Here is a 27,272-nt window from a genome sequence, read left to right as displayed (position 1 = left end):
GAATCAGTAATCAAAACACTCACAATCAACAAAAGCCCAGGACCAGATGGCTTCATAGGCAAATTCTACCAAACATTTAAAGAATTAATACCCATTCTTCTCAAATATTCCAAAAAATAGAAAAAGAGAGTACTTCCAAATTCGTGCTATGAGGCCAGCATTACCCTGATAGAAAAAAATGATAAAAACACCACACACACAAAAGAAGAATTAAAAGCCAATGTCTCTGATGAATATAGATGCAAAAATCTTCAACAAATCAGCAGGAAATCAAATCCAACAATGCATTAAAAAAAATCATTTACCACCATCAAGTGGGATATACTGCTGGTTTGCAAGGGTAGTTCAATATTAGCAAATCAATCATTATGATATATCATATTAATAAAAGAAAGCAAAGAACCATATGATCATTTTAATAGGTACAGAAAAAGCATCTGTCAAAGTACAATGTCCATTCATGATAGAAACCCTCAACAAAGTAGGTTTAGAGGGAACATAACTCAACATAATAAAGGCCATCTATGAAAAACCTATAGCTAACATCATCCTCAATGGGGAAAAACTGACAGCCTTTCACCTAAGGTCAAGACAAGACAAGGATATCCACTCTCACCACTTTTATTCAACACAGTACTAGAAGTCCTAGACACAGCAATCAGACAACAAAAAGAAATAAAAAGCATCCAGTTCAGGAAGAAATAAAACTTTCACTATTTGCAGATGACATGACATTGTATATAGAAAACCTGGAAGACTCCACCAAAAAACTGCTAGAACTGATAAATGAATTCAGTAAACTCCCAGGGTACAAAATCAACATTCAGAAATCTGGCATTTCTTTTCTTTTTTATGTGGCATCTCTATACACCAATAATGAAGCAGCAGAAAGAGAAATTAAAAAAACAATCCCATTTACAACTGCACCAAAAATAATAAGATATCTAGGAATAAATCTAACCAGAGAGATGAAAGACCTGTACTCTGAAAACTAAAACACTGACTAAAGAAAGTGAAGATGACACAAATAAATGGAAAAACATTCCATGCTTATGGATTGGAAGAATAAATATTGTTAAATTATCCATATTACCCAAAGCAATCTACATATTTAATGTAATCCCTATCAAAACACCAACAACTTTTTTCACAGAGCTAGAATAAACAATCCTAAAATTTGCATGGAACCACAAAAGACCCCAAAGAGCCAAAGCAAGCTTGAAAATGAAAAGCAAAACTGGAGATGTCTCAATTCCGAACTTCAAGTTATATTACTAAGCTGTTGTGATCAAAACAGTATGGTACTGGCACAAAAACAGACAACAGATCAGTAGAACAGAAAAGAAACCCAGAACTACATGGTCAATTAAACTTTGACAAAGCAGAAAAGAATATCCGATGGGATATCCAAATGGTGCTGGGAAAACTTAATAGCAGCATGCAAAAGAATAAAACTGGACCACTTCCTTAAACCATATACAAAAATAAATTCAAAATGGATTAAAAACTTAAATGTGAGACCTGAAACAATAAAAATCCTAGAAAAAACACAGGCAGTAACTTCTTTGACATCGCCATTGTAACTTCTTTCTACATATGTCTCCTGAGGCAAGGTAAAGAAAAGCAAAAATAAACTATTGGGACTGCCTCAAAATAAAAACTAAAAGACAATGGACAGAATGGGAGAAGATATTTGTAAATGACATATCTGATAAAGGGTCAGTATCCAAAACCTATAAAGAACGTATACAACTCAATACCCAAAAAACAATCCAATTAAAAATGGGAAGAAGATGGGGTGCCTGGGTGGCTCAGTGGGTTAAAAGCCTCTGCCTTCAGCTCAGGTCATGGTCCCAGGGTCCTGGGATCGAGCCCTGCATTGGGTTCTCTGCTTGGTGGGGAGCCTGCTTTTTCTCTGCCTGCCTCTCTGCCTACTTGTAATCTATGTCAAATAAATAAATAAAATCTTTAAAAAAAAAATGGGAAGAAGACATGAATAGGCACTTTCCCAAAGAAGACCTCCAGATAGCCAACAGAAACATGAAAAGATGCTCAGTATCACTTATCATCAAGGAAACGCAAATCAAAACAATGATATATTACCTCACACCTGCAAGAATAGTTAACACCAAAAACGCAAGACACAAGTGTTGGCAAGAATGTGGAGAAAAAGGAAACCTCTTGCACTGCTGGTGGGAATGCAAACTGGTGCAGCCACTCTGGAAAACAGTATGGAGGTGCTTCAAAAACTTAAAAACAGAGCTACCCTCAATGGGGTATCCTCAATGATCTAGCTACTGGATATTTACCCAAAGAATACAAAATTCTAATTCAAAGGGACATATGCACCCCTATATTTACAGCATTATTTATAATAGCCAAGATATGGAATCAACCCAAATGTACATCGATTGATGAATGGATAAAGATGTGGTGTGTGTATGTGTGTGTGTGTATATATTATAATATAGTGTTGTGTGTGTATAAACATGTGTGTATAAGCACATGTACATATTTATTGGATTTACTCAGCCATAAAAAGAATGAAATCTTGCCATTTACAATGACATGGATGGAGTTAGAGAGTATTAAGTTCAGTGAAATATGTCAGAAAAAACCAAATTACCATATGATTTCACTCTTATGTAGAATTTAAGAAACAAAACAAATAAGCAAAGAGAAAAAAAGAGAGAGAGAGGGGCAAATCCATAAACAGACTCCTGACTATATAGAACACACTAAGGGTTACCAGAGGGTGGTGGTTGGGGGGATGGGTGAAATACATGATGGGGGTTAAGGCGTGCACTTGCCTTAATGAACACCAGGTGATAAAAATAAAAATTTTTTTAAAACCCCCAAATTTAAGTATAAAATATTAAACTACAGTTCAAACATAAAATGTTATGCTTATTTATTAATGACATTTAACTCCTCAGTATCACAATTTGCATAAAATACCAATTTGCTTATCTTTAGAATAAATGATCACTTCACACCCTTAGGTAAAAAATTATATGAAAAGATCAAGTTGAAGTACACACAAAAAGTATCTTCCCCAGTAACAAGGCCTTTATACACCTATAGATGTTCTTTCATGTAACTCATAATAACACAAGAACAAAGCTCTTCACCAAAAGGGAATGGTTAATTATTTAGTAGAATATTTTAAATGTCTTTAAATGAAAACTACAAAGACTATGGAACAATAATTAAAACATTATTAATATAATATTAATGTTATTGTTATCACAGTATTAATGCTGTTAATATCAAGATAGTACATTAACATTAATTAAAAATTATGGGGTATCACATTTGAATAACCCTATGATTACTACTATATAAAATATTTATGCACGTAGATAGAGTAGAGGCATTAAGGCTGACAATTTGCTCTTTTTTTCAAATTTTTGAATTATCACTTTAAATCTTTTTAAAACAAAAGTTTTCAGAGTGATTTTCCCTCATCTTTACCTTATTATTGAATAAAAACCTTAAAAGAACAGACCCATAAGGAAAAAAAAAAACACCTTTATTTTACTGTCCTCTTCTTTCAGATATATATGATTTACTACTAATAAAAAAATAAAAAACTCCTTGACCTCACATTACCAACAGAATTAATATTTGTCCCCATAATTTTTAGAGTATTATGTTTACTATATGGCTAAGAAGCAGAATTATAAAGACATACCTTTTCGTAAGGGTTGCGGCATCATTAAGATCTGGATGAGCAAAAGGGATGTAACATCATGATAAAGAACTGGAACCTCAGGCTGTTGTTCTTCATTTCCCTGCCTAAAGAAAAATGCATTATCACTTTAGACAATATTGCATATCTTTTCTAATTCATTTTATATTTCCCATATATGTCTACGGAACAGAAATCAAACTTTCATAAACAACTGAGAAATCTCAAAAGGAAAAGTTAGGGGCCATATTTTTTTACTTAAAAATACAACCTTTACAGGGCACCTGGGTGGCTCAGTGGGTTAAGCCGCTGCCTTCGGCTCAGGTCATGATCTCAGGGTCTTGGGATCGAGTCCCGCATCGGGCACTCTGCTCAGCAGGGAGCCTGCTTCCTCCTCTCTCTCTCTCTCTCTCTCTGCCTGCCTCTATGTCTACTTGTGATCTCTGTCAAATAAATAAATAAAATCTTAAAAAAATATATATATATAATCTTTACATCCATATATTCCCTTGACTCTGCCTAATATGAAAAAATTACATGGAAAATTTATTAGATCTTAAGTAAACAACTGGGATACATTAACTTGATATGAATTTTTTTTAATTTCTTAAATTACAGAAATTAAATGAAGGATTAAATGGAACTTTAGAAGATTAGTTTCACTATAAGTGGAGTGAATATAGAATACTTGCCATCACAAACCTTGCACTACGGAGTAAATGTTCACATTATTAAAAAAGAACAGGTACAATTCAAAAACAAGTTATACAGAAAAGGCATGATTTATATATTTTGTTAGCAATTTGTTTCAATTTCATGACTATCATAAAAATTCAAAAAATCTTTAAAATTTTCAAAGTTTCCAAAAAAAGATAATGATAGCCAAAGCAGAACTTAAAACACACTATAAAAGACAAAGTAGTAAATCGTAGGAATGTGGAGTACTAAGAGAAACACAGAATATATTCCAAAGCAGATCTCATTCTAGATCTCTAAGAATTTTTAAAACCCTGTAGAAGGAAATATTTTTTAATCGTAGGTTTAATTTTTAATGTCAGAAAACAAAAACAAATCTTATGCTTCTAGAACTGACTAAATTTGAAACTATAATTCAGACTAGATTTACAATGAACAAAACTGTTCAACTCTTTTGTTAGGCTCCATCATTGACCAAATACTTCCTACATGTCAGGCACTAGACACACTGATGAGTAAACCAGTGCCTGCTGTTCTGAAGTTTTTAAGTGCCAGGGGAAGGCAGCTCTTTAAATGTCTCCATTCTCTACCAATATCCCTTAAATTAACTTGTCTCTCTCTCCAAAGCTAACTTTCTATTAATGCTATGAAACCTACTATTTGTCTCTCCATTCTCTCTTTTTTATAAGCGCAAAGTTCTTTTTTTTTTTTTTAAATGGGGGAGTGGCTACCATTCACTCATCTACTATTTAAATCCCCCCAAAAAGGGTTTTCCACATGGTCAACAATGACCTCATATTATAAAATCTAGTGGATATTTTTCAATCATTATCTTATTGACCTTTAACTCTGTATACAGTTGAACATATTTGTCTGGAAAATTCTCTTGGCTTTTGTGAAACACTCTCTCAGGTTCCCTTCTAACTTTCTGATTACTCTACTTTCATTTTCTTGACAAGTTCTTCCTCTGACTAACCTAGAAATGGTGCTGCTTCCCAAGGCTCCAATTCCCACTCTCTTTTAATATAAAGCACTCATTTTGAAAGACTTCCTAACCCAATCACCAGCTATACACTGATGACTTCAAAGTCTGCATCTTTTGCTATGATTCTCTTACACTCTCTATCTGAATACTCACTATCTCCACTTGTATATCTAACAGGAAGCTCAACCTGAGCATGCCTGAAACTGAACTCATGCTCTACTCTATACCCACAATCCCCGCCCCCCTCCCCAGCCATAACCAATCTACTCTCCCTTCTGTGTTCTTGGTCTTGATGTGGTTCATTTATTATACCCTCTAGCATTTAGCACAATGTCTGAATGCAATATAATCTACTATACAACACTAAAAATAGAATGAATAAATAAGGCAGCATCTTGGGGATATCCTGAACCTACCTTCTCTTATTCACCCCATATTTATCAGTAAGTCCTAACAACTATCTTTATTTTCTTTGTCATCTCTATAGCCACTGCCTTCTCACTATTCAATCGCCACAATTTTATGTTCTCCCAATTCATCCTCTACACTATTAAGTGCCCTGGAAAAAAAAGAAAAAAAGGAACCTTTCACAGAAACTATATCTTGTTTGCTGTTATTTCCCTGATGCCTGATTAAAACAGTTTATAAAAATCAGCTGAATAAATTTAAAAATGAAAAATGAATGGATGGCTAGATGGAAAAACAGGTGGAAAAAGAGACAAAACTAGTTAGCTAAAACTACAGAGCATCAAGAGAGAAATAAAATGCACTGAGGGAAGAAACATCATAGAAAATCACAAACTTTAATAAAATTAGGGCTTATAATTCCTACATGTATTTGTATTTCTCTGGTTTTACCACAGTTCCTTTAGTGAAATGAACAAAATGACTCCAAAGGAAATATGCAAAGAGGATAAAACCTGTTCCCAAATAGTAAGAGGAAAGTAACACTGAAAAATCCTTGCAGACCTATGGATGATAAAGAAAGTGGTAAGAAACATGTCCATTAAAAACTACTTAGAGGGGCACCGGGTGGCTCATTGGGTTAAGCCTCTGCCCTCAGCTCAGGTCATGCTCCTAGGGTCTTGGCATGGAGCCCCGCATCGTGCTCTCTGCTCAGCAGGGAGCCTGCTTCCCCCTCTCTCTCTGCCTACTTGTAATCTCTGTCAAATAAATAAATAAAATCTTAAAAAAAAAAACTACTTAGAATAAAAATGAGTTTGGATTATCAAACTACTGTATCAAATCTAACAGCTGACAAAAGACTCATACTTAGAATTCAAACGAACTTGATGGATCCATTTAAATTAACCCAATCTCACTTCTATGCAAAGATAAATTTTACTGGACAAAAATCAGAGAGGCTTAAGAACTTCTTGCATCATGACCTAAAAGACTAACAAATTACAGAGATTTTAGGTATAGAAAATAAAAATATCCCCAAATGAGTAAATTAAATATAGTTTCTTAAAAATAGGGATATTATAAGCAACTGAAAAGTTTAAAGGGCTAACATAAGTCTATATTCTCATTTATTTTATTATGTGTCAATAATTTTTTGTAATAGAAGCAATCCTTTTCAAATTTAGAGGTTAATTATTTTGCTATTATGTCTTGTTTGCTTATTATTATTATTGTACTGACCTTCAAATATTATTTAAAATCAGTCTAAATCTCCATATGCATGGACAACTATAGTTCACATTATATCCTCATTATAATTATTCATATACACTTGTTTTAAATTTAGCTATCTTTATATTAAATATATTTAATAAATTTAATAAATAATAAATTTAATAAATAAAAATGTTTAATAAACTGAGAATGTATACTTAAGAAAAGTTTCGAAACTACAATGATACAAAAAAGAATTTTGAAAATGGGGAATGTTCTGGGGTCCCTGGCTGGATCAGCTGGTTTTAAAGCATGCAACTGTTGATCTTGGGGTCATGAGTTCAAGTCCCATGTTGGGCTTAATAATTATTTTTTTTTAAATAGGGAAAGTTCTTAGTTGGGAAACTGTCTCTATAAAGATAACTATTTTCCCAAAATTAATTTATGAATTTAAAATAATTCTAATCAGAATCTCAAGTGAAGGTAAGGGCTTAGAAAATGGTTCTAAAGATCATCTGAAAGAATAAGCAGATGAGAACAGTAAAGTAAAATTGGGAAGCAGGGGATGGGGTTGGAGGTGGAAGAAATGAGAGAAGCCTAATCTAACCAGAGACATACACATAACATATCTTCCCAATAACTAAACCAGAATGGTTCTATCACAGACATAGGCTTGTAAGTCAAAAAAACAAAGTGGAAAGTCCCTCATCAGGACCATAACATACAAAAATTTAGTATATAATAAATGGGATGTAAAATTGCTAAAAAATTAGTTATTTAAAAATAAATCTTAAATCTTCACGTATTACTGATGAAAATAAATTCCAACATTTTAAAAAACCATCCCATAAGAAGAAAATTCTACAAAGAATAAATGAGTAGGTATTGCAAACCCTAAGGCAGGAAACACAATGTAATACAGGTTTTAAAGGTAAACACCAGAACTTGGATGGGCTAGATAGGTATTCTAAGTATGAAAGGAACCAGAAAAAATAAGAAATACAGGGCCTGACTGGTTTGGCTAAATGAAATTTTCAAACCTTAATATGTCAAGAAAAGTAATATAAAATTAAAAGGCAAACATATTTTGGAAAAAAGTTTCAACATCTATGAAAAAATAAGGTTTACTACTTTAAGCTGTAAAGAATCACTAAGATAATTTTTAATTCTTTATTTAAATACAATTTAGTTAACAGATGCTGTATTACTAGCTTCAGAGGTAGAGTCTAGTGATTCATTATTTGCATACAACACCCAGTGATTATTACATCAAGTGCCCTCAACACTCATCACCCAGTTACTCCTTCCTCCCACCGACCTCCCCTCCAATAACCTTCTGTTTCCTAGAGTTTAGCATTTCATATGGTTTGCTTCCCTTCCTACTTTCAACTTATTTTATTTTCCTATGTTCATCTGTTCAGTAATACATAGTTTTTTAAAATTAAGATGCCAACAGAAAAATGGGCAGATGTTCTGAACATAAAATTCACAAAGAATGTACACAAATAACTAGCAAACATGAAATATTTATATAAAGTTAACTTTATTTTTGTTTTACTAAAAAAATTTCTATTACTTTGGAATCCCATTTTTTTAATCTATCAAACTAGCCCAAAATATGTTTTTAAAGTGATAACACTCAAGAGTAACAGAAACAGGACTATCTCTGCATTGCCAGTGAAAGCTGATATAGGTACAATCTTTCCAAAAAGCAATGCTGTGCTATGTAACACAGTGCCTGACATACAGTGAATATTTCTCAAATAAATGACTAAATACATAAAATATTTATATGCTTTCACATTATTCTAGAGTTCTGAGATTACATCTGACACGTCAAGAAGTGCTTAATACACCATCTGATATTATGGCAGAAAAGGAGAAACAATTTAAAAAATTAACAATGGAATGAATACATAAATTAGGTATGTTTACAAATGTTTAATGATGTGGGAATTTGGGTGTTATGTGTTAATTTTAAAAAGCAGATTCTAAAACTGGTATAGTATGACTCAAAAAGTATTTAAAATTTTAAAATATATATACAGAAAAAAAAGAAACTGGAAATAAGTATCTCAAAATGTTAACAATGTTAGAGGAATTCCTAGAAAACAGGACTGATTTCTCCCCCTCATATTTGGTCTCCTTTTTATAGTTCATGAATTCACGAAACTATAATAAACTATATATAACATGTGGGTTACAAGATTTTTGATTCTTTCAGGGAGAGAGTCTAAGACAGTGGAGGATTAGGAAACCTTAATTTCATCTGGTCCCAGAAATTCAGCTAGATAGCTATCAAACCATTCTGAACACCTGCAAACTGAACTAGAGATCAAAGAAAAGAATAGCTGCAACTATAGAAAAGTTACCACTTTCTTCAGGGTAGGACATGTGTAGAAGTGAATCTAAGTAAACACTGAGAAGCTAGACCATGGCAGGAGAGAGCCTCCATCAGCCAGCTACTGACAAGTGACACAGCAGAGGAGCACAAAACTGGAACTTCTACAAGTCTGCTCCAATGAGGGATGTCACTCTAGTGGATAAGCAGGCTGGGTGGAACCCTCACTGGGACAGTGCGGCCTGAGGATCCTTGGAGTCACAGGAAGATGGGGGCAGGGCAGGGTGGAGCGCCTGAGGGCAACAGACCTCCCAGGTATTGGAGTGGGGAAGCTGGCTGCAAAGAGTGAGCCCAAGAGTGGGCTCTCAGTTGGGGATTGCCATAAACTGTGATCTGGAGCACAGTCATGCCACTACTCTTCGTGCAGGGGCCCAACAAGCAGCAGATCCAGGGAGACCGCCCCCCACCTTCCTACCCTGGGAAAGGCAGCACAGGATTGCACCACAGGAGCATGCTGAGTTTGGAGACTCCAAACAGGGTCTTGCACTGAGACAGAAATGCTCGGTCATAGGCTGGGTAAACATCAAGTGCAGCCAGAGACCAGGAAGACAGGAGTGACTGACTGCTTTTCTCTGAGGGCCCACTGAGGAGTGGGGCCCAGAGCTTTAGGCTGGGGCCAGAGATTGGAGGTCACCATTTTCATTTTAATCCTCTAAAGCTGTGCCAAAAGCTTTCAGGGAACAAAAGCAACTGCAGAGCAGTAGAAAGTAGATTACTTAGCCTGTCCCCAGGCAAGGGTGGTACAATTCTGCCCGGGGCAAAGATATCTGAGAACCAGTGCAACAAAAGATCAGCAAGAACGTCTAGACAACCCCAAGTTTACCCATCAATGAGAACTGCAAAACTACAGTACAAGGGGAATACAGCACATAGAACTCTCAGCCTTTGCCGCATGATTCTTTAGTCTCTAAACTTTAATCTTTCTTTTAAATTTTATTTTCTTTTTTAAAAAAAATATTTCTTCTTTCCTTTTTCAACCTTATCATATCCTTTTTAAATATCTTTTTAAGTTTTCATTTTTACAGTCACATTCTATCCCACCACTGTATTTAATCTTATTTTTATATATAGATGTTTCTCTTTCTTTAAAATTTTGGGATGCAATTTCTTCTAACAGACCAAAACACACCCAAAATCTAGTGTATGGCTCTGTTCTATTCACCTGCCTAATCATACACTTTTTTTTTTCTTTCTTCCTCTGTTTTGTTTTGTTATTTTTTGGAGATTTTATTATCTTATTAAAGTCTTTTTAATTTTTAAATTTTCATTCTTACAGTTACATTCTATCTTTTCAATGTATTTAATTTTATTTTTCTATATATAAGTTTTTCTTCCCTTACAATTTTGAGTTGTAGTTTCCTCTAACAAACTGACCAAACTACACCCAGGAAATAGTGTACTGCTCTGTTCAACTGTCTGTTTATATCCCTTCCTTTTGGTGTTGTTGTTTTCTCTCTTTTGTTTTTTCTTGTCATTTAATTTCCATTTTTATAGTTACATTCTGTCCTTTCATTTTATTTAATTTTATTTTTGTACATATATAAGTTTTTTTTTCTTTACAATTTGGGGATCTAGTTTTCTAAAAAAACAGACCAAAATTCACAGAGAATCCAATGTATTGCCTTATTCTGCTCACCTGTCTGATTCAACTCCCCACCCTCACCCCACCCAGTTTCAGGTTTCTTCTGATTTGTTTAGCATGTATTTCTCTGGGGTCATTGTTGCCATTTTAGTATTTTGCTCTCTTGTTCATCTATTCTTCTCTGGACAAAATGACAAGATGGAAAGACTCACTTAAAAGAAAGAAAAAGAGGCAGTACTGACTGCCAGAGACCTAAGCAATACGGACATTAGTACGATGTCAGAACTAGAGTTCAGAACAACAAATATAAAGAAATAGCTGGGCTTGAAATAAGTATAGAAGACACTAGAGAATCCCTTTATGGAGAAATAAAAGGACTAAAATCTAACCAAGTCACAATCAAAAAGGCTATTAATGAGGTGCAGTAAAAAATGGAGGCTCTAACTGCTAGGATAAATGAGGCAGAAAAGAGATTTAGTGATACAGAAAATCAAATGATGGAGAATGAAGAAGCTGAGAAAAAGAGAGATAAACAACTACAGGATCACGAGGGGAGAATTTGAGAGATAAGTAAAACCATAAAGCAAAGCAGTATTAGAATAATTGGGATTCCAGAAGAAGAGGAAAAACAGAGGGGGACAGAAGTCAGATTGGAGCAAATTGTAACAGAGAAAGAACTTCACTATTCTGGGGAAGGAAAAAGGCATCAAAATCCAGGAGGTACAGTGAACCCCCCTCAAAATGAATATAAATATGTCAACATCCCAACATATAATAGTGAAACTTACAAATATCAGAGACAAAGAGAAAATTCTGAAAGCAGTGCAGGACAAGAAGTTTGTAACTGACAGAGGTATAAACATTAAACGGGCAGCAGTCCTGTCCACAGAGACCTGGCAGGCCAGAAAAAACTGACATGATATATTCAACGAGAAAAATATGCAGCCAACAATACTTTTATCCACCCAGGATGTCATTCAAAATAGAAGGAGTGATAAAAAGCTTCCAGGACAAACAGAAACTAAAAGAATTTGTGATCACCAAACCAGCCCTACAAGAACTATTGAAAGAGGTTCTCTAAGCAAAGAAAGATCCCAAAAGTAACAAAGACCAGAAAGGAACAGTGACAACATACAGTAACAATCCCCCTACCCCACTCCCCACAGGCAATACAATGGCACTAAATTCATATCTTTCAATAGCTACCCTGAATATAAATGGGCTAAATGCCCCAATCAAAATATACAGCTATCAGATTGGATAAAAAAGCAAGACCCATCGCTATTCTGTCTCCAAGAGACTCATTTTAGACCCGAAGACACCTCCAGCTTTAAAGTGAGAGGGTGAAAAACCATTTAACATACTAATAGACATCAAAAGAAAGCTGAGGTTGCAATCCTTATACCAGACAAATTAGATTTTAAACCAAAGACTATAATAAGAGATGAGGAAAGTCAGTATATCATAATTAAATGGTCTATTCAAAAAAGATTAACAATTGTAAATATTTATGCTCCTAACATGGGAGCAGCCAATTACACAAGCCAATTAATAACAAAATCAAAGAAACACATTGATAATAATACAATAATAGTAGGGAACTTTAACATCCCCCTCACTGTAAAGGACAGGTCATCTAAGCGGAAGGTTTATAAGGAAATAAGGGCTTTGAATGACACACTGGACCAGATGGGTTTCACAAATATATTCAGAACATTCCATCCCAAAGCAACAGAATACACATTCTTCTCAACTACACATGGAAATTCACCAGAATAGATCACATCCTGGGTCACAAATCAGGTCTCTACTCGTACCAAAAGATTAGGATCATTCCCTGCATATTTTCAGACCACAGTGCTTTGACACTTGAACAAATCACAAGAGGAAATTGGAAAGAACTCGAATACACGGAGACTAAAGAGAATCCTACTAAAGAATGAATGGGTCGGGACGCCTGGGTGGCTCAGTTGGTCGAGCAGCTGCCTTCGGCTCAGGTCATGATCCCAGCATCCTGGGATCGAGTCCCACATCGGGCTCCTTGCTCCGCAGGGAGCCTGCTTCTCCCTCTGACTTGACTCTGCCTTCCACTCTGTCTGCCTGTGCTCGCTCTCACTCTCTCTCTTACAAAATAAATAAATAAAATCTTTAAAAAAAAAAAAAGATAAAGAGTATTTGGGGCAGAAAACTGAAAAACTGCCATTAAAAAAAAAAAAAAAAAAGAATGAATGGGTCAACCAGGAAATTAAAGAAGAATTTCAAAAATACATGGAAACAAATGAAAATGAAAACACAACTATTTAAAACTTTTGGGATGCAGCAAAGGTGGCCCTAAGGGAATTAGATAGCAATACAAGCCTTTCTCAAGAAACAAGAAAGGTTTCAAATACACAACCTAACGCTACACCTAAAGGAGCTGGAGAAAGAACTGTAAATAAAGCCTAAACAGAGCAGGAGAAGAGAACTAATAAAGATTAGAGCAGAAATCAGTGAAACAGAAACCAAAAGAATAGTAGAACAGATCAACAAACTAGGAGCTGGTTTTTTGAAAGAATTAATAAGACTGATACACCCCTGGCCAGACTTACCAAAAAGAAAAGGACCCAAGTAAACAAAATCATCAATGAAAAAGGAGAGATCACAAGCAAAACTGAGGAAATACAAACAATTACAAGAACATAATATGTTCTTACATGCCAACACATTATGTTCTTATATGCCAACAAATTAGTCAATCTGGAAGAAATGGATGCATTCCTAGAGACATATAAACTATCAAAACTGAACCAGGAAGAAACAGAAAACATATAACCAGCAAGGGAATTGAAGCAGTAATTAAAAATCTCCCAACAAACAAGAGCCCAGAGCCAGATGGTTTTCCAGGGGAATTCTACCAAACATTTATTCTTTTTTATTTTTTTTATTTTTAAAGATTTTATTTATTCACTCGACAGAGAGAGAGAGAGAGAGTTCACAAGTAGGCAGAGAGGCAGGCAGACAGCGAGGGAAGCAGGCTCCCCACTGAGCAGAGAACCCAACAGGGGGCTTGATCCCAGGCCCTGAGATCACGACCTGAGCCGAAGGCAGAGGCCCAGCCCACCGAGCCACACAGGCGCCCCTCTACCAAACAGTTAAAGAGGAATTAATACCTATTCTTCTGAAGCTGTTTCAAAAAAATAGAAATGGAAGGAAAACTTCTGAAGTCTTTTTATGAGGCAAAGATTACCTTGATCCCAAAGCCAGACAAAGACCTCATCAAAAAGGAGAATTATAGACCAATATTCCTAATGAACATGGATGCAAAATTTTCACCAAAATACTAGCCAACAGGATCCAACAGTACATTAAAAAGATTATTCACCACAACCAAGTGGATTTACTCCTGGGCTGCAAGGTGGTTCAACATCCACAAATCATCAATGTGATACACTACATAAATAAAAGAAAGGACAAGAACCATATGATCCTCTCAATGGTTGCAGAAAAAGTACTTAACAAAGCACAGCATCCCTCCTGATTAAAACTTTTCACAGTGTAGGGATAGAAGGTACATACTTCAATATCATAAAAGCCATCTATGACAAACCCACAGCAAGTATTATTCCTCAATGGGGAAAAACTGAGAGCTTTTCCCCTAAAGTCAGGAACACAGCAGGGATGTCCACTCTCACCACTGCTATTCAACATAGGACTAGAAGTCCTAGCCTCAGCAATCAGACAACAAAAAGAAGTAAAAGGCATCTGAATCAGCAAAAAAAAAAAAAAAAAAAAGGCAAACTCTCATTCTTTGCAGATGACATGATACTCTACATGGTAAACCCAAAAGACTCCACCCCAAAATTGCTAGAACTCATAGGAATTCAGTAAAGTAGACTGATATAAAATCAATGCACAGAAATCACTTGCATTTCTATACACCAACAATGAGATAGAAGACAAAGAAATTAAGGAGTCAATCCCATTTACAATTGCACCCAAAACTAAGATACCTAAGAAAAAAACCTAACCAATGAGGCAAAGAATCTGTACTCAGAAACTATAGAATATTCATGAAAGAAATGGAGGAAGACACAAAGAAATGGATAAACATTCCATGCTCATGGATTGGAAGAACAAATATTGTTAAATTGTCTATATTACCTAGAGTAATCTACACATTCAATGCAATCCCTATCAAAATACTGTCAACTTTTCTTACAGAAATGGGATAAATAATCCTAAAATTTCTATGAAACCAGAAAAGACCCTGAATTGCCAAAGGAATGTTGAAAAGGAAACCAAAGCTGGTGGCATCATAATTCTGGACTTCAAGCTGTATTACAAAGCTGTAAACGTCAAGACAGTATGTTACTGACACAAAAATAGACACATAGATCAATGGCAGAACAGAGAACCCAGAAATGGATCCTCAACTCTACGGTCAACTAATTTTTGACAAAGCAGGAAAAAATATCCAATGAAGAAAAGACAGTCTCTTCAATAAATGGTGCTGGGAAAACTGGACAGCCATATGCAGAAGAATAAAATTGGACCATTTCCTTACACCATATACAAAAATAAACTTAAAACAGATGAAAGACCTAAATGTGAGACAGGAATCCATCAAAATCCTTGAGGAGAACATAGGCAACAACCTCTCTGACCTTGGCCACAGCAACTTCTTGCTAGACATGTCTCCAAAGGCAAGGGAAACAAAGGCAAAAATGAACTATTGGGAATTCATCAAGATTTTTTTTAAAAAAAGGAAAAAGTCAACAAAACCAAAAGACAACCAATAGAATGAGAGAAGATATTTGCAAATGACATATCAGATAAGGGGCTAGTATCCAGAATCTCTAAAGAACTTATCAAACTAAACACCCAAAGAACGAATAATCCAATCAAGAAATGGGTAGAAGACATGAATAGACATTTCCACAAAAAAGACATCCAAAGGCCAAGAGACACATGAAAAAGTGCTCATCACTCAGCATCACGGAAATGCAAATCAAAGCCACAATGAGACACCACCTCACACCAGTCAGAATGGCTAAAATTAACAAGTCAAGAAACAACAAATGTTGGTGAGGATATGGAGAAAGGGGAACACTCTTACAATGCTAGTAGGAATTCAAACTTGTGCAGCCACTCTGGAGAACAGTATGGAGGTTCCTCAAGAAGTTGAAAATAGAACTTCCCTATGACCCAGTAACTGTTCTACTGGGGATTTATCCCACAGATATAAATGTAGGGATCTGAAGGGGCACCTGCACCCCAATATTTATTGCAGCAATGACCACAATAGCCAAACTATGGAAAAAGGCCAGAAGTCCACCAACAAATGAATGGATAAAGATGCAGTGTGTATATATACAATAGAATATTACATAGCTATCGAAAAAAATGCCTTGCCACTTGCAACGACGTGAATGAAACTAGACAGCATCACACTAAGCGAAGTAAGTTAATCAGAGAAAGACAATTATATGATCTCACTCTTATATGGAATTTAAGAAACAAGGCAGAGGAGCATAGGGAAGAGAGGGGAAAAAAATGAAACAAAATGAAACAAGAGAGGGAGACAAAAGCATAAGAGATTCCTAATCTTAGGAAACAAACTGAGTGTTGCTGGAAGGGAGGGGCATGGGGGATGGGGTAACTGCATGATGGACATTGGGGAGGATATGTGTTGTAATGTGCACTGGGTATTATACAAGACAAATGAATCACAGGCCTGTACCCCTGAAACAATATGTTCTATGTTAATTTAAAAAATAATTATAAACCAATAAATCAATCAATCTTGTAGGTTCTTTCATTTTTTCCCCTCACCATTTTTGTACATTCTAAACATTATACAATATAATTTTTATAATCAGGAAATAAATTTACAAAAATAATAATAACCTGTAGCTTGTTAGCTACAAAGACAAAAACAACCATTCTGAGGACAAAAATGGATCTTTCCTGGCACATAGCAGGCACATAATCAGAATGAATCAATATAGAAAAAAGAAACAAAAATTTTGACTACAGGGTTTAATACCATCATTGTGATAACTATTCGTTTAATGTTTAATATTTTAAAATACAAAAAAAATTTTTAAATACATAATTGTTTCTATTTCTTAAAGTTTTTAAATAATCTTCAAAATCCAGCTTATAAAAACTGTATACTTCTATTAGCTCTATGAATGATAAGATGAAAAGGGTGTGTTAGATTTAATAGGCTTGAGTTTCCATTTTTTTTAAACCAAAGTCATTATCATTATAATGAGATAAAGATAAATAACTTTCAAGAAGACTTTTAAAAAGGTATATATGAGAAACCCCTAACATTAGACATAGAATGTTATATTCAGAAAGTATTAAAAGTAAGAAAATAGAAAAAGATACTTCAATCTTCTAAAATCTAATATATAGGTAGGAAACACAGATATCAACTATAATATTATAAGTTAGTGAAGTAATGAACCATAAAATTGAGAACAAATACGGGGGGTGGGGAGGGAGGGTCAACCAGATTTTCCAGAAATTGTTCGGATATCTTATTACTAAGAAAGGAAACAGAGTAATAGTTAGACTTAGGCCCTTGAGGGGCACCTGGGTGTCTCAGTTGTTAAGCATCTGCCTTCGGCTCGGTCCTGGGATCAAGCCCTGCATCAGCATCCCTGCTCAGAGGGAAGCCTGCTTCTCCCTCTCCCTCTCCCTCTCTCCTGGCTTGTGTTCCCTCTCTCACTGTCTTTCTCTCTGTCAAATAAATAAATAAAATCTTTTTTTAAAACAATAACAAAAAAATATCTAGGCTCTTGAATCAGAAAGATATGAATTCAAATGCCACCCCTATTTCTTAATAGCTGTGTCCCCTAAAAACCAGGTTAATTCATTTTTCTTTTTTTCTTTTTTTTTTTAAGTAGACTTCATACCCACCATGGAGCCCAACATGGAGCCTGAACTCACAACCCTGAGAACAAGACCTGAGCTGAGCTGAGATCAAGAGTTGGATGCTGGGCGCCTGGGTGGCTCAGTGGGTTAAGCCGCTGCCTTCGGCTCAGGTCATGATCTCAGGGTCCTGGGATCGAGTCCCGCATCGGGCTCTCTGCTCAGCAGGGAGCCTGCTTCCCTCTCTCTCTGCCTGCCTCTCCATCTACTTGTGATTTCTCTCTGTCAAGTAAATAAATAAAAAAATCTTTTTAAAAAAAAAAAAGAGTTGGATGCTTAACTGACTGAGCCACCCACACACCCCAATTATTTCTTAAGCCTCACGTTCTTCATATGTAAAATTTGGGATAACACTGGTACCTCATGTATACAGTTACAGTGATGATTAAATGAGATTACATATGCAAAGCACAAAATTACCTAGTATGAAATAATCACTGGTTAAGTGTTCATACATTTGCTACTAACCTAGTGGGTATTAAATCTTAGGGGTTGATAGGAACACATCTGACAAACAGTATTATTGAAAGCATCATACCTATGTCTCGTCTTTAAAACCTTTACTTCATCAATACTAAGGAAAATTTTTGTTTGCTAAACATCTTTAGACTCAGAATTAGGTCTTCTAATATTTTACTAGTACACCATCCCTGCCTTTGAGTATGTAAGTCTAGCTAGGAAAGAAAATTACTAGCTAATGTCAACAAATTTAACTTTCCTTAGCCATAGCATGCAAAATACTCATAGCTTGCTAATTTTGTCTATAAACACAAAACACAGACACAACATTTTTTTTGAGAAGTAGCAGGACATATTCATAGCCTCAAAGTATCTCCCCAGAAAACAACTATAATTACTGATTATAAAGGATAAAATAATAAATTTACAGTTGAAAAGCCTGGCAGATAACACATTAACCAAGTGATCAGAGTCATTATCATCAATAACAACACAAATCAATAGCATGTACCTCCTAATATGATATACCAAAAAGAATATATTACTTTTAATATTTCTGCCAAAGATTATCATCTGAATTTAACCACAAGGAACTACTGAACAAAAATAAATTGAGGGATTCCACAAAATAATCGGCCTGAGTTCCTTAAAAAAAAAATCAATGTCATGGAATACAAAAAAAAGGTTGGGAAGAATTTCAGATTAAAGAAAATTAAAGAGATAGGACACTCTAAATGCAAGCACAATCTTCACAATCTTCACAATCTTTGCATTGCATTTGTATTTCTAAGACATTTCTGAAACAACTGGCAAAAGGTGAGTAGTTCTGTATGAGATAGGGGTCAATATTATTACTTCTCATATAAATTTCCAATTTACCCTGCACTGTTTACTATAAAGACTAGGCTTCCTTCACTGTTCCTCAGTGCCATCTATGCTTTAATTCCAATATCCAGACATGTGTGGGTCTGGTTTGTTTTAACAAATAAATGCAAATGCATTTTATCAGCCCTACTTGATTACACAAATGGTGGCATAATGCACACATTTTTTTTCTCCTGGATTTTCCCCCTAACATTGTATCTTGATGGAGATCTTTTCATATCAATAAACAAAGTGCTTTCTCACCTTTCTTTCCATTTCTTTCTTTTTTTTTTTTTTTGATAGTTCTGTTTTATTTTACTATTGTATGGAGGGCAAAGCAATAGGACATCTGTTAGCTATACGGACAAAAATAAAACTGGATCTGTTCCTTATATCAGATATCATGGCAAATTCCAAATAGAGATCTAAATATAAAAACTGACGTCACAGAAGTATTAGAAGAATCATAAACCTGATAAGAGGTTACTATCCAAAATACATAAGGAATACAACTCAATAGCAAAAAAAAAAAAAAAAAAGCCAATTAAAAAATTAGCAGAGGATATAAACAGACATTTTCCCAAAGAAGACATACAAAGAGATACTGAAATACCTCTTTGGTATTGAAAATACCTTTTCAGTACCAAGAGGTACTGAAAAAGGATGTTCAACATCACTAATCATCAAGGAAATGCAAGTCAAAACCAAACTGAGATATCACTTCACAACTGTTAACATGCTATTATCAAAAAGAAATACCAAGTATTGACAAGAATGTAGAGAAAAGGAACCTTTGTGCATTGTTGGTAGGAACGTAAACTGGTATAGCCATTATAGTAAACAGTATGGAGGTTCCTCAAAAAATTAAATATGACTACCATATGATCCAGCAATTCCACTTCTGGGTATTTATCCAAAGGAAACAGAAACAGTAACTCAAAAAAATATATGCACCCCCAAGTTCACTACAGCATTATTTACAGTCACCAACACAAGGAAACAATCTAAGTGTCCATCAATGTATGAGTGGATAAAGAAAACATCACACACACACACACACACACACACACACACACACACACGAATATTATTCAGCCATAAAAAAAGAAGGAAACCCTGACATTTTTGACAATAAGGATGGACCTTGAGGACATTATGCTAAGTGAAATAAATCAGCCAAAGAAAAACGAATACCATATGATTTCACTTACATGTGGAATCTTTTTTAAAAAAATTAACTCATAGATAAAAAGAACAAATTGGTGGTTGTCAGAGATGGTAGATGGTGAGTAAACAAAATAGGTGAAAGTAGTCAAATGGTACCAACTTCCAGTTTAAAATAAATAAGTCATGGAGACATAATATACAGCAGGATGACTACAGTTAATAATACTGTGCTGTGTATTGGAAAGTTGCTAAGAGGTTGCCTGGGTAGCTCAGCCAGTTAAGCATCTGCCTTCAGCACAGATCATGATCCCAGGATCCTGGGATGGAGTACCTCATCAGGGAGTCTGCTTCTTCTTTAGCCCCTCTCCCCCAATGCTTGTTCTCTCTTGTGTTTCAGCAAAAACAAGTAAAATTGGGGCACCTGCGTGGCTCAGTCTGTTAAGGGGCTGCCTTCGGCTCAGGTCATGATCCCGGCATTTTGGGATCGAGTCCCACATCCTTGCTCTGCAGGAAGCCTGCTTCTCCCTCTGCCTCTGCCTGCCACTCTGCCTGCCTGTACTCTATCTCTCTGACAAATAAATAAACAAAATCTTAAAAAAAAAAAAAATAAAATAAAATCTTTTTTTTTTTTTTTTTAAAGATTTTATTTATTTATTTGACAGAGAGAAATCACAAGCAGATGGAGAGGCAGACAGAGAGAGAGAGAGAGGGAAGCAGGCTCCCCGCTGAGCAGAGAGCCCGATGCGGGACTCGATCCCAAGACCCTGAGATCATGACCTGAGCCGAAGGCAGCGGCTTAACCCACTGAGCCACCCAGGCGCCCAAAAAGTAAAATCTTAAAAAAAAAAGTTGGTAAGAACTTAAAAGTTCTCATCACAAGAAAAAAGTTTGTAATTATGTGCAGTGACAGATGTTAACTAGACTTACTATGGTGATCATTATACAATATACAAATATCAAATCAATATGTGGTAATCAGTTTAATTCCTCCTAAACTAATATGATGTTGTGTGTCAATTATATCTCAATTTTAAAAAAGAAACAGGAAAAGAAAACCCAAGTGAATTTCTTTATAACCAGGGAGTGGGCTAAGACCTGAGTAAAGAGAAGTCAAATTCCAGAATTAATAAATGAAAAGATTATGAAAATGACATTTAAAAAAACTTTGGATGGCAAAAAAAAATCATAAAATAAAATTATGTTTGACAATCTACTGAAATATATTTGCAACTTAAAATACAAAAGGCTAATATCCATAATCCATAAACATGTTTTTAAAATGACGAAAAAGACCAACAACTCAATATTTAGAAACCGGTAACAGATAAAGAGTTCTCAAAAAGAAATGCAAATTGGCATGAATGGGAGATAAAGGTCTCTGAATTGATCACATAGTTTTTCCTTTGGAAAAATATAAGCTTTATAAAATTAAGATAAATAAATCAAGGGGAAAAGGTAATCTTTACTGAATAAAAAAAGAACTAAAACAAGTGAGTCTCAATATAAACCAAGTTGAAGGCAGAACAACACAAGAAAAAAAGTTACTTTGAATGACTTAAAAGCAATATTTTGCCTGTACGTCCTTAGTGGTATATATCTAGATCAAAAGAACTTAAAGTCAGTAGTAGTATCATTTTTTCAAAATAATTATAGTTATACGTAAGTAATAGAAGTAGTAATAAAGTTAGTATCATTATGAACCTAGATTTTCAAAGAAGAGAAAAAAGATGGAAATAACAAAAAGTTAAAAAATAAAACATAACTTTGCAATCTTAACATTTGAATTACAAATATCAGTAAGAACTTGGGATCATTATCTCATTTATTTTATTTTTTTTTTTAAACATTTTATTTTATTTTATTTTATTTTAGGATTTTATTTATTTATCAGAGAGAGGTGGGGGAGAGAGCGAGCACAGGCAGACAGAATGGCAGGCAGAGGCAGAGGGAGAAGCAGGCTCCCTGCTGAGCAAGGAGCCCGATGTGGGACTCGATCCCAGGACGCTGGGATCATGACCTGAGCCGAAGGCAGCTGCTTAACCAACTGAGCCACCCAGGCGTCCCTCATTATCTCATTTAAAAAAAGAAGAAGACTTACGAGGTGCCTGGGTGGCTCAGTCAGTTAAGTGACCAATTCTTTTTTTTTTTTTTAAGATTTTATTTATTTATTTGACAGAGATCTCAAGTAGGCAGAGAAGCAGGCAGAAAGAGAGAGAGGAGGAAGCAGGCTCCCTGCTGAGCAGAGAGCCCAATGCAGGGCTCGATCCCAGGACCCTGGGATCATGACCTGAGCCAAAGGCAGAGGCTTTAACCCACTGAGCCACCCAGGCACCCCTAAGTGACCAATTCTTGATTTCCGCTCAGGTCATTATCTCAGGGTCCTAAGATCAAGCCCCACATCAAGCTCCGCACTCAATGCAGAGTCTGCCTGTCCCTCTCTTTCCTCATCCATCCTCCCCCTGCTTGTCTGCTCTCTTTCTCTAAAATAAATAAATCTTTTTTAAAAGACTTCTGGGGTGCCTGGGTGGCATGACCTGCCTTCGGCTCAGGTCATGATCTCGGAGTCCTGGGATTGAGCCCGCATCAGGCTCTCTGCTCAGCAGAGAGTTTCCCCTGCTCAGTTTCCCCTCCCCCCCTCACCTGCCTCTCTCCCTACTTGTTATCTCTGTCAAGTAAATAAATAAAATCTTTAAAAAAAAAAAAAACAGACTTCCTTACTGCCACTGGAATGGCCTATAAGCCTATAAATTATTGTGATAACACGATAGCTAAATATACCCCTTAGCATCAAGATTATGATCTCTAAATACCATTTCCCATTAAAAGGAACTACTCAAAGAAATGGCTGATGCCAGGTAGAAAGTGTAAAATGTACAAAATAAGCCTAGGTTAACTTACTGTGCCAGAAAGTAAGGATATTATCAAAGACTGCTTGGATCATTTCGAAGTACAACAGCAATTTTAAAGGGATTCTCACTAACCTAAAAGAGAACAATATATCTCTCTTCAAATTAGTGTCTTCACTTTCTTTGGGTAAATACCCAGAAGCAGAATTTTTGGATTGTGTGGTAGTAGTTCTATTTCTAGTTTTCTAAGGAACTTCCATAGCAGCTGCACCAATTTACATTTCCACTAACACTGTACGAGTGTTCCCCTTTCTCCACATTCTTGCCAATACTAAGGAATAGATAAACACACCCCTATGTTCACTGCAGCATTATTTATAATAGTCAAGATATGGAAGCAACCCAAATGTCCATCAATGGATGAATAGATAAAGATGTGATGTATAAATATGTGTGTCATATATACACACACTAGAACATTACTCAGCCATAAAAAAGAATAAAATCATGCCATTTGTGACAACATGGATGGACCCAGAGAGTATTAGCTAAGTGAAATTAAGTGATGGACAAATCCTGTATGATCTCACTCTTACATGTGGAATCTAAAAAACAAAACAACCAGCAGACAAAACAAAACAGAAACAAACTCATAAATACAGGAAACAAACCGGTGGTTACCAGAGTGGAGCGGAATTGGGGATGGTTGGAATAGGTGAAGGGAATCAAGAGGTAAAAACTTCCAATTATAAAATAAGCCATGTGGATGTAATATACAGCATAGGGACTACACTCTGTAATATTGTAATGACTTTGTATAGTGACTAGACTTATCAAGGAGATCATTTTGTAACACACAAAAACACTGAATTTCTATGATGTGCACACAAAACTAACAGGATATGGTATGTCAATCATACTTCAATTAAAATAAAACAAGATAAAATAAAATAAAATGGGACAATTTGCACCAAAAAGAATGGCTGAATGAAGCGAACACATCAAATATATAAAAACTATGAGATCATCAAATAAATAACCACAACTTATTGGTTACCACTGGAACCTGCTAGGGCATCAAGTCCCTTCTTTGAAAACTTTGTGAACTGGGAAATATCAAGCATTCATCCTGCCAAACTATATTTCAGGGTAACCAAATAGATGATATCAGAAAGCTTTCCTTTATAAAAAATCATTCCTAGTTAATAAATCAGAAGGGAGGTTTTTTGTTTTTGTTTTGTTTTTACAAAATCACTCTTTTGAATCATCTAAGGGAATACTAGATTTAGGCAAGAATCATCAGGTGCCTGGGTGGCTCAGTTGTTCAGCATCTGCCTTTGGCTCAAGTCATGATCCTGGGATGAAGCCCCGCATTGGGCTCTTTGCTCACCAGAGAGTCCACTTCTCCCCACCTCTCTCTCTGACCCTCCTCCCCACATCCCTAAACAACAACAATAATCAGGGGTTACAAAAATCACTTGGGTGTAAGGCTGATGGAGAACAATAAACTAAGGCTACCTGAACCCACTAATCAATTCTGACATAAAAAGAGGGGCAATAAGTCATTGTGTACCTCCATTCAAACTTTTTAACTGCTTAAAAAATTAATGGATTCTTTAAGACATTTTCTAACTTGGTATGAATTTTTAGAGAATTTTTACAGAAAGTATAATGTTAAATTTTTTTATTTTTTATGTATTTCTATGTTTAAAAAGGAAAATTCACACATTCATAAAGAATTTTAATTCTATTTCAGTATGTAACTATTTCTCAAAAACAGTTTTAATTGACTTCAATCTCCCAATAATACTTACTGTGAATTCTCCTCTTCTACTAATTGCGTAAGCTTTCTCCAGGGATTAAACTCAGAATCAATGCTATAAAGCCGCATGTGCAAGGCTAATACATGGAACAGTTGATCTAAATAAATTGAAGAAAAGGTTTAATTAGAAAGTTCACACAATTCTTCCAGGACAAAATTCATACAAAATTTCCAGCTAAATCATGTGGAAATATTTCCCATCTTCATAATCATAATTCACCAAGTTTAAGTATCAACTACTTCACACTCTCTTTTAAGGTAAACTTTGAAATATTTATGCAAAAAATTACCACTAGAATCTGGACTATCCTTATGCTCAGTCTCAATGCTGGAATGGTTCGTTCTCCTTTTCTCCTGTCAGACCTACTTTTCCTTGGCTTTATGCATCAGACTTGACGAATGGTACTTCTCACACTTGTGGCTGTCCCTAACAAAAGATTTACTATTATCAATACTCTAATCTGAGTAATACTGACAATGACATCCACATAAATTGCTGTTAGATGAAATTCTTTACATAGTATTTTCCCCTAAGTCCTCTTTAGACTGAGTTGTGACTTCATTATCTTTTGATTCTAATGAAGAAAAAACTGAAATAATGTTATTACTTAGCATAGCTACTCCAGCTATTTTCATTTCTTCTGTCTAAACCATACTAATAATCTATAAGTCTTAGCTTTCAAAAAAATCTCCTCATGACATTTGGGGAAAAAAGGCTTTTCTTTGAAATTTTAAAATCATTCAGAAGAAAATCCTAAATTTTGCTTTCATACCACATATCCTTTTTGGCAGTAAAAATGACAAGGAATGGATTAGATTATTCTGCCACAAATTCTCAAAAATATACGTGACACAAAAGTCATTTTTTAGAAAATCAGATAATACTTTCTGACATATGACTGAAATTAATTCTTAAAACCAGACAGAGGGGGTGCGCCTGGGTGGCCAGTGGGCCACATTCTTATTCCTTTGTTAAACCCTAAATGCTAGGATTCTTCATAAGAAAAAGGAACCCTTCCTAGTTCTCCTTTCCTCTCATTCTGCACATACTATTTCACCAAATTCAACTGCCATGTCTACTTGTAAGTTTACAATTCACAAATTTCTCTAGCTCTTCAATGCTCAACAGGAACCACAAAGTCAATATATCTAAAAACAGACTGATTATTAGCCCAATGTTATCTGGGCTACAATGTTCAATTCCTCTTATAATCCCTATTTGGGGGAATAACATCACTGCCCCTGCAAAACAAAAACAAAAACAAACAAAAAAACTTGGAGACTCAAATCCCACATCCTTGTGCTCCACAGCCTACTGATTAGCAATCCTACTGGTTCTACTTCTGTGATCCATCCTCTTCTGCTTCACTCTACAGCTATATCATTTCTCAACTGGATTACTCAACAGAGTACTCATTCAGCTTCATGGCTTTTGTTTCACTCTCTCCTGATCCCTGTAAACAATAAGTCTATCACATTATCTCATAACTGGTTGGTGAACCAAAGAAGGAATAGGTTTTGAAAGCCCTTCATGAGATAACCTCTATCTTTTATTTCCTAACCTCTTTTCTTCCCAAGTATTCCCCAGTGTGTCATGTTGTCTCATTCTGCAAGCTGTTCTCTCACCCTAGAATAGTATATTCCTGTTCTCCAGGCAAACTTGAATAGTATATTCCTAGAATAGTATATTCCTGTTCTCCAGGCAAACTTGACTCATCTTTCAAGAGCTAGCTCAAGTTCTCCTCTGTAAAGTTTTCTCTAATACTGTAACTGAGACAGAAGTAATCATCCTTTGCTTTATACATTCTCTAAACCCTGAGTTAACTCTATCACTCTTATATAGTCCGGTAATTATTTTCACATGTTTTTCTCCCCTGTTAATGGTGAGCGCTCCCTGAAGAAGACAATTGTGTCCCTTCCTCTTTGTACTTTGTAGCCTAGCACAGTGCGTGGCATATAGAAGGATTTTAAGAATGCTGAATATTCCATGAATAAATCAACAGTCCTATAAAAAAATCATACAATATAAGCATAAAATTCATGAAGGATTTATACTCTTACTTTTTTGTCATGACACACTAGCTCAGTAACCAAGAAGTAGGCCAATTAATCAGCCCTAATTTTATTGCCCCAAAGAGACTGACCTCTCAACTCTTAACTACTAGAGCAGTGCTTGACCTACTTGCTCTCACTATCTTCTTCCCCATGCTGGTTGCTCTGA

General features: G+C 35.4%; 1 protein-coding gene and 1 long non-coding RNA gene across 9 annotated transcripts in view; one reads left to right on the top strand and one right to left on the bottom strand.

Moving 5' to 3' along the window:
- The window catches only part of UBR3 (ubiquitin protein ligase E3 component n-recognin 3), a 237,534-nt gene that overhangs the window by 46,507 nt on the left and 163,755 nt on the right, over positions 1–27,272 (bottom strand). For 6 of the 7 annotated variants that reach the window (XM_032355897.1, XM_032355899.1, XM_032355900.1 and 3 more), the window contains 2 exons: positions 25,044–25,149; positions 3,695–3,798 (listed from right to left, as the gene is read on the bottom strand). In XM_032355897.1, the coding sequence (XP_032211788.1) occupies positions 3,695–3,798; positions 25,044–25,149 (210 nt within the window). Of the gene's footprint in view, positions 1–3,694; positions 3,799–23,252; positions 23,365–25,043; positions 25,150–27,272 lie in introns of those variants that run through there. The other variant, XM_032355902.1, reaches the window with a different exon arrangement.
- Positions 1–27,272, top strand: part of LOC116597750 — a 131,958-nt gene that overhangs the window by 28,239 nt on the left and 76,447 nt on the right. The gene's annotated exons all lie outside the window — the stretch shown is intronic.

The sequence above is a fragment of the Mustela erminea genome, chromosome 8 (genome assembly GCF_009829155.1).
Source record: "Mustela erminea isolate mMusErm1 chromosome 8, mMusErm1.Pri, whole genome shotgun sequence".
In the NCBI taxonomy this organism is placed as follows: domain Eukaryota; kingdom Metazoa; phylum Chordata; class Mammalia; order Carnivora; family Mustelidae; genus Mustela; species Mustela erminea.
Note: the sequence above shows the minus strand (reverse complement) of the source record. Positions and strands in the feature narration are given on the sequence as shown.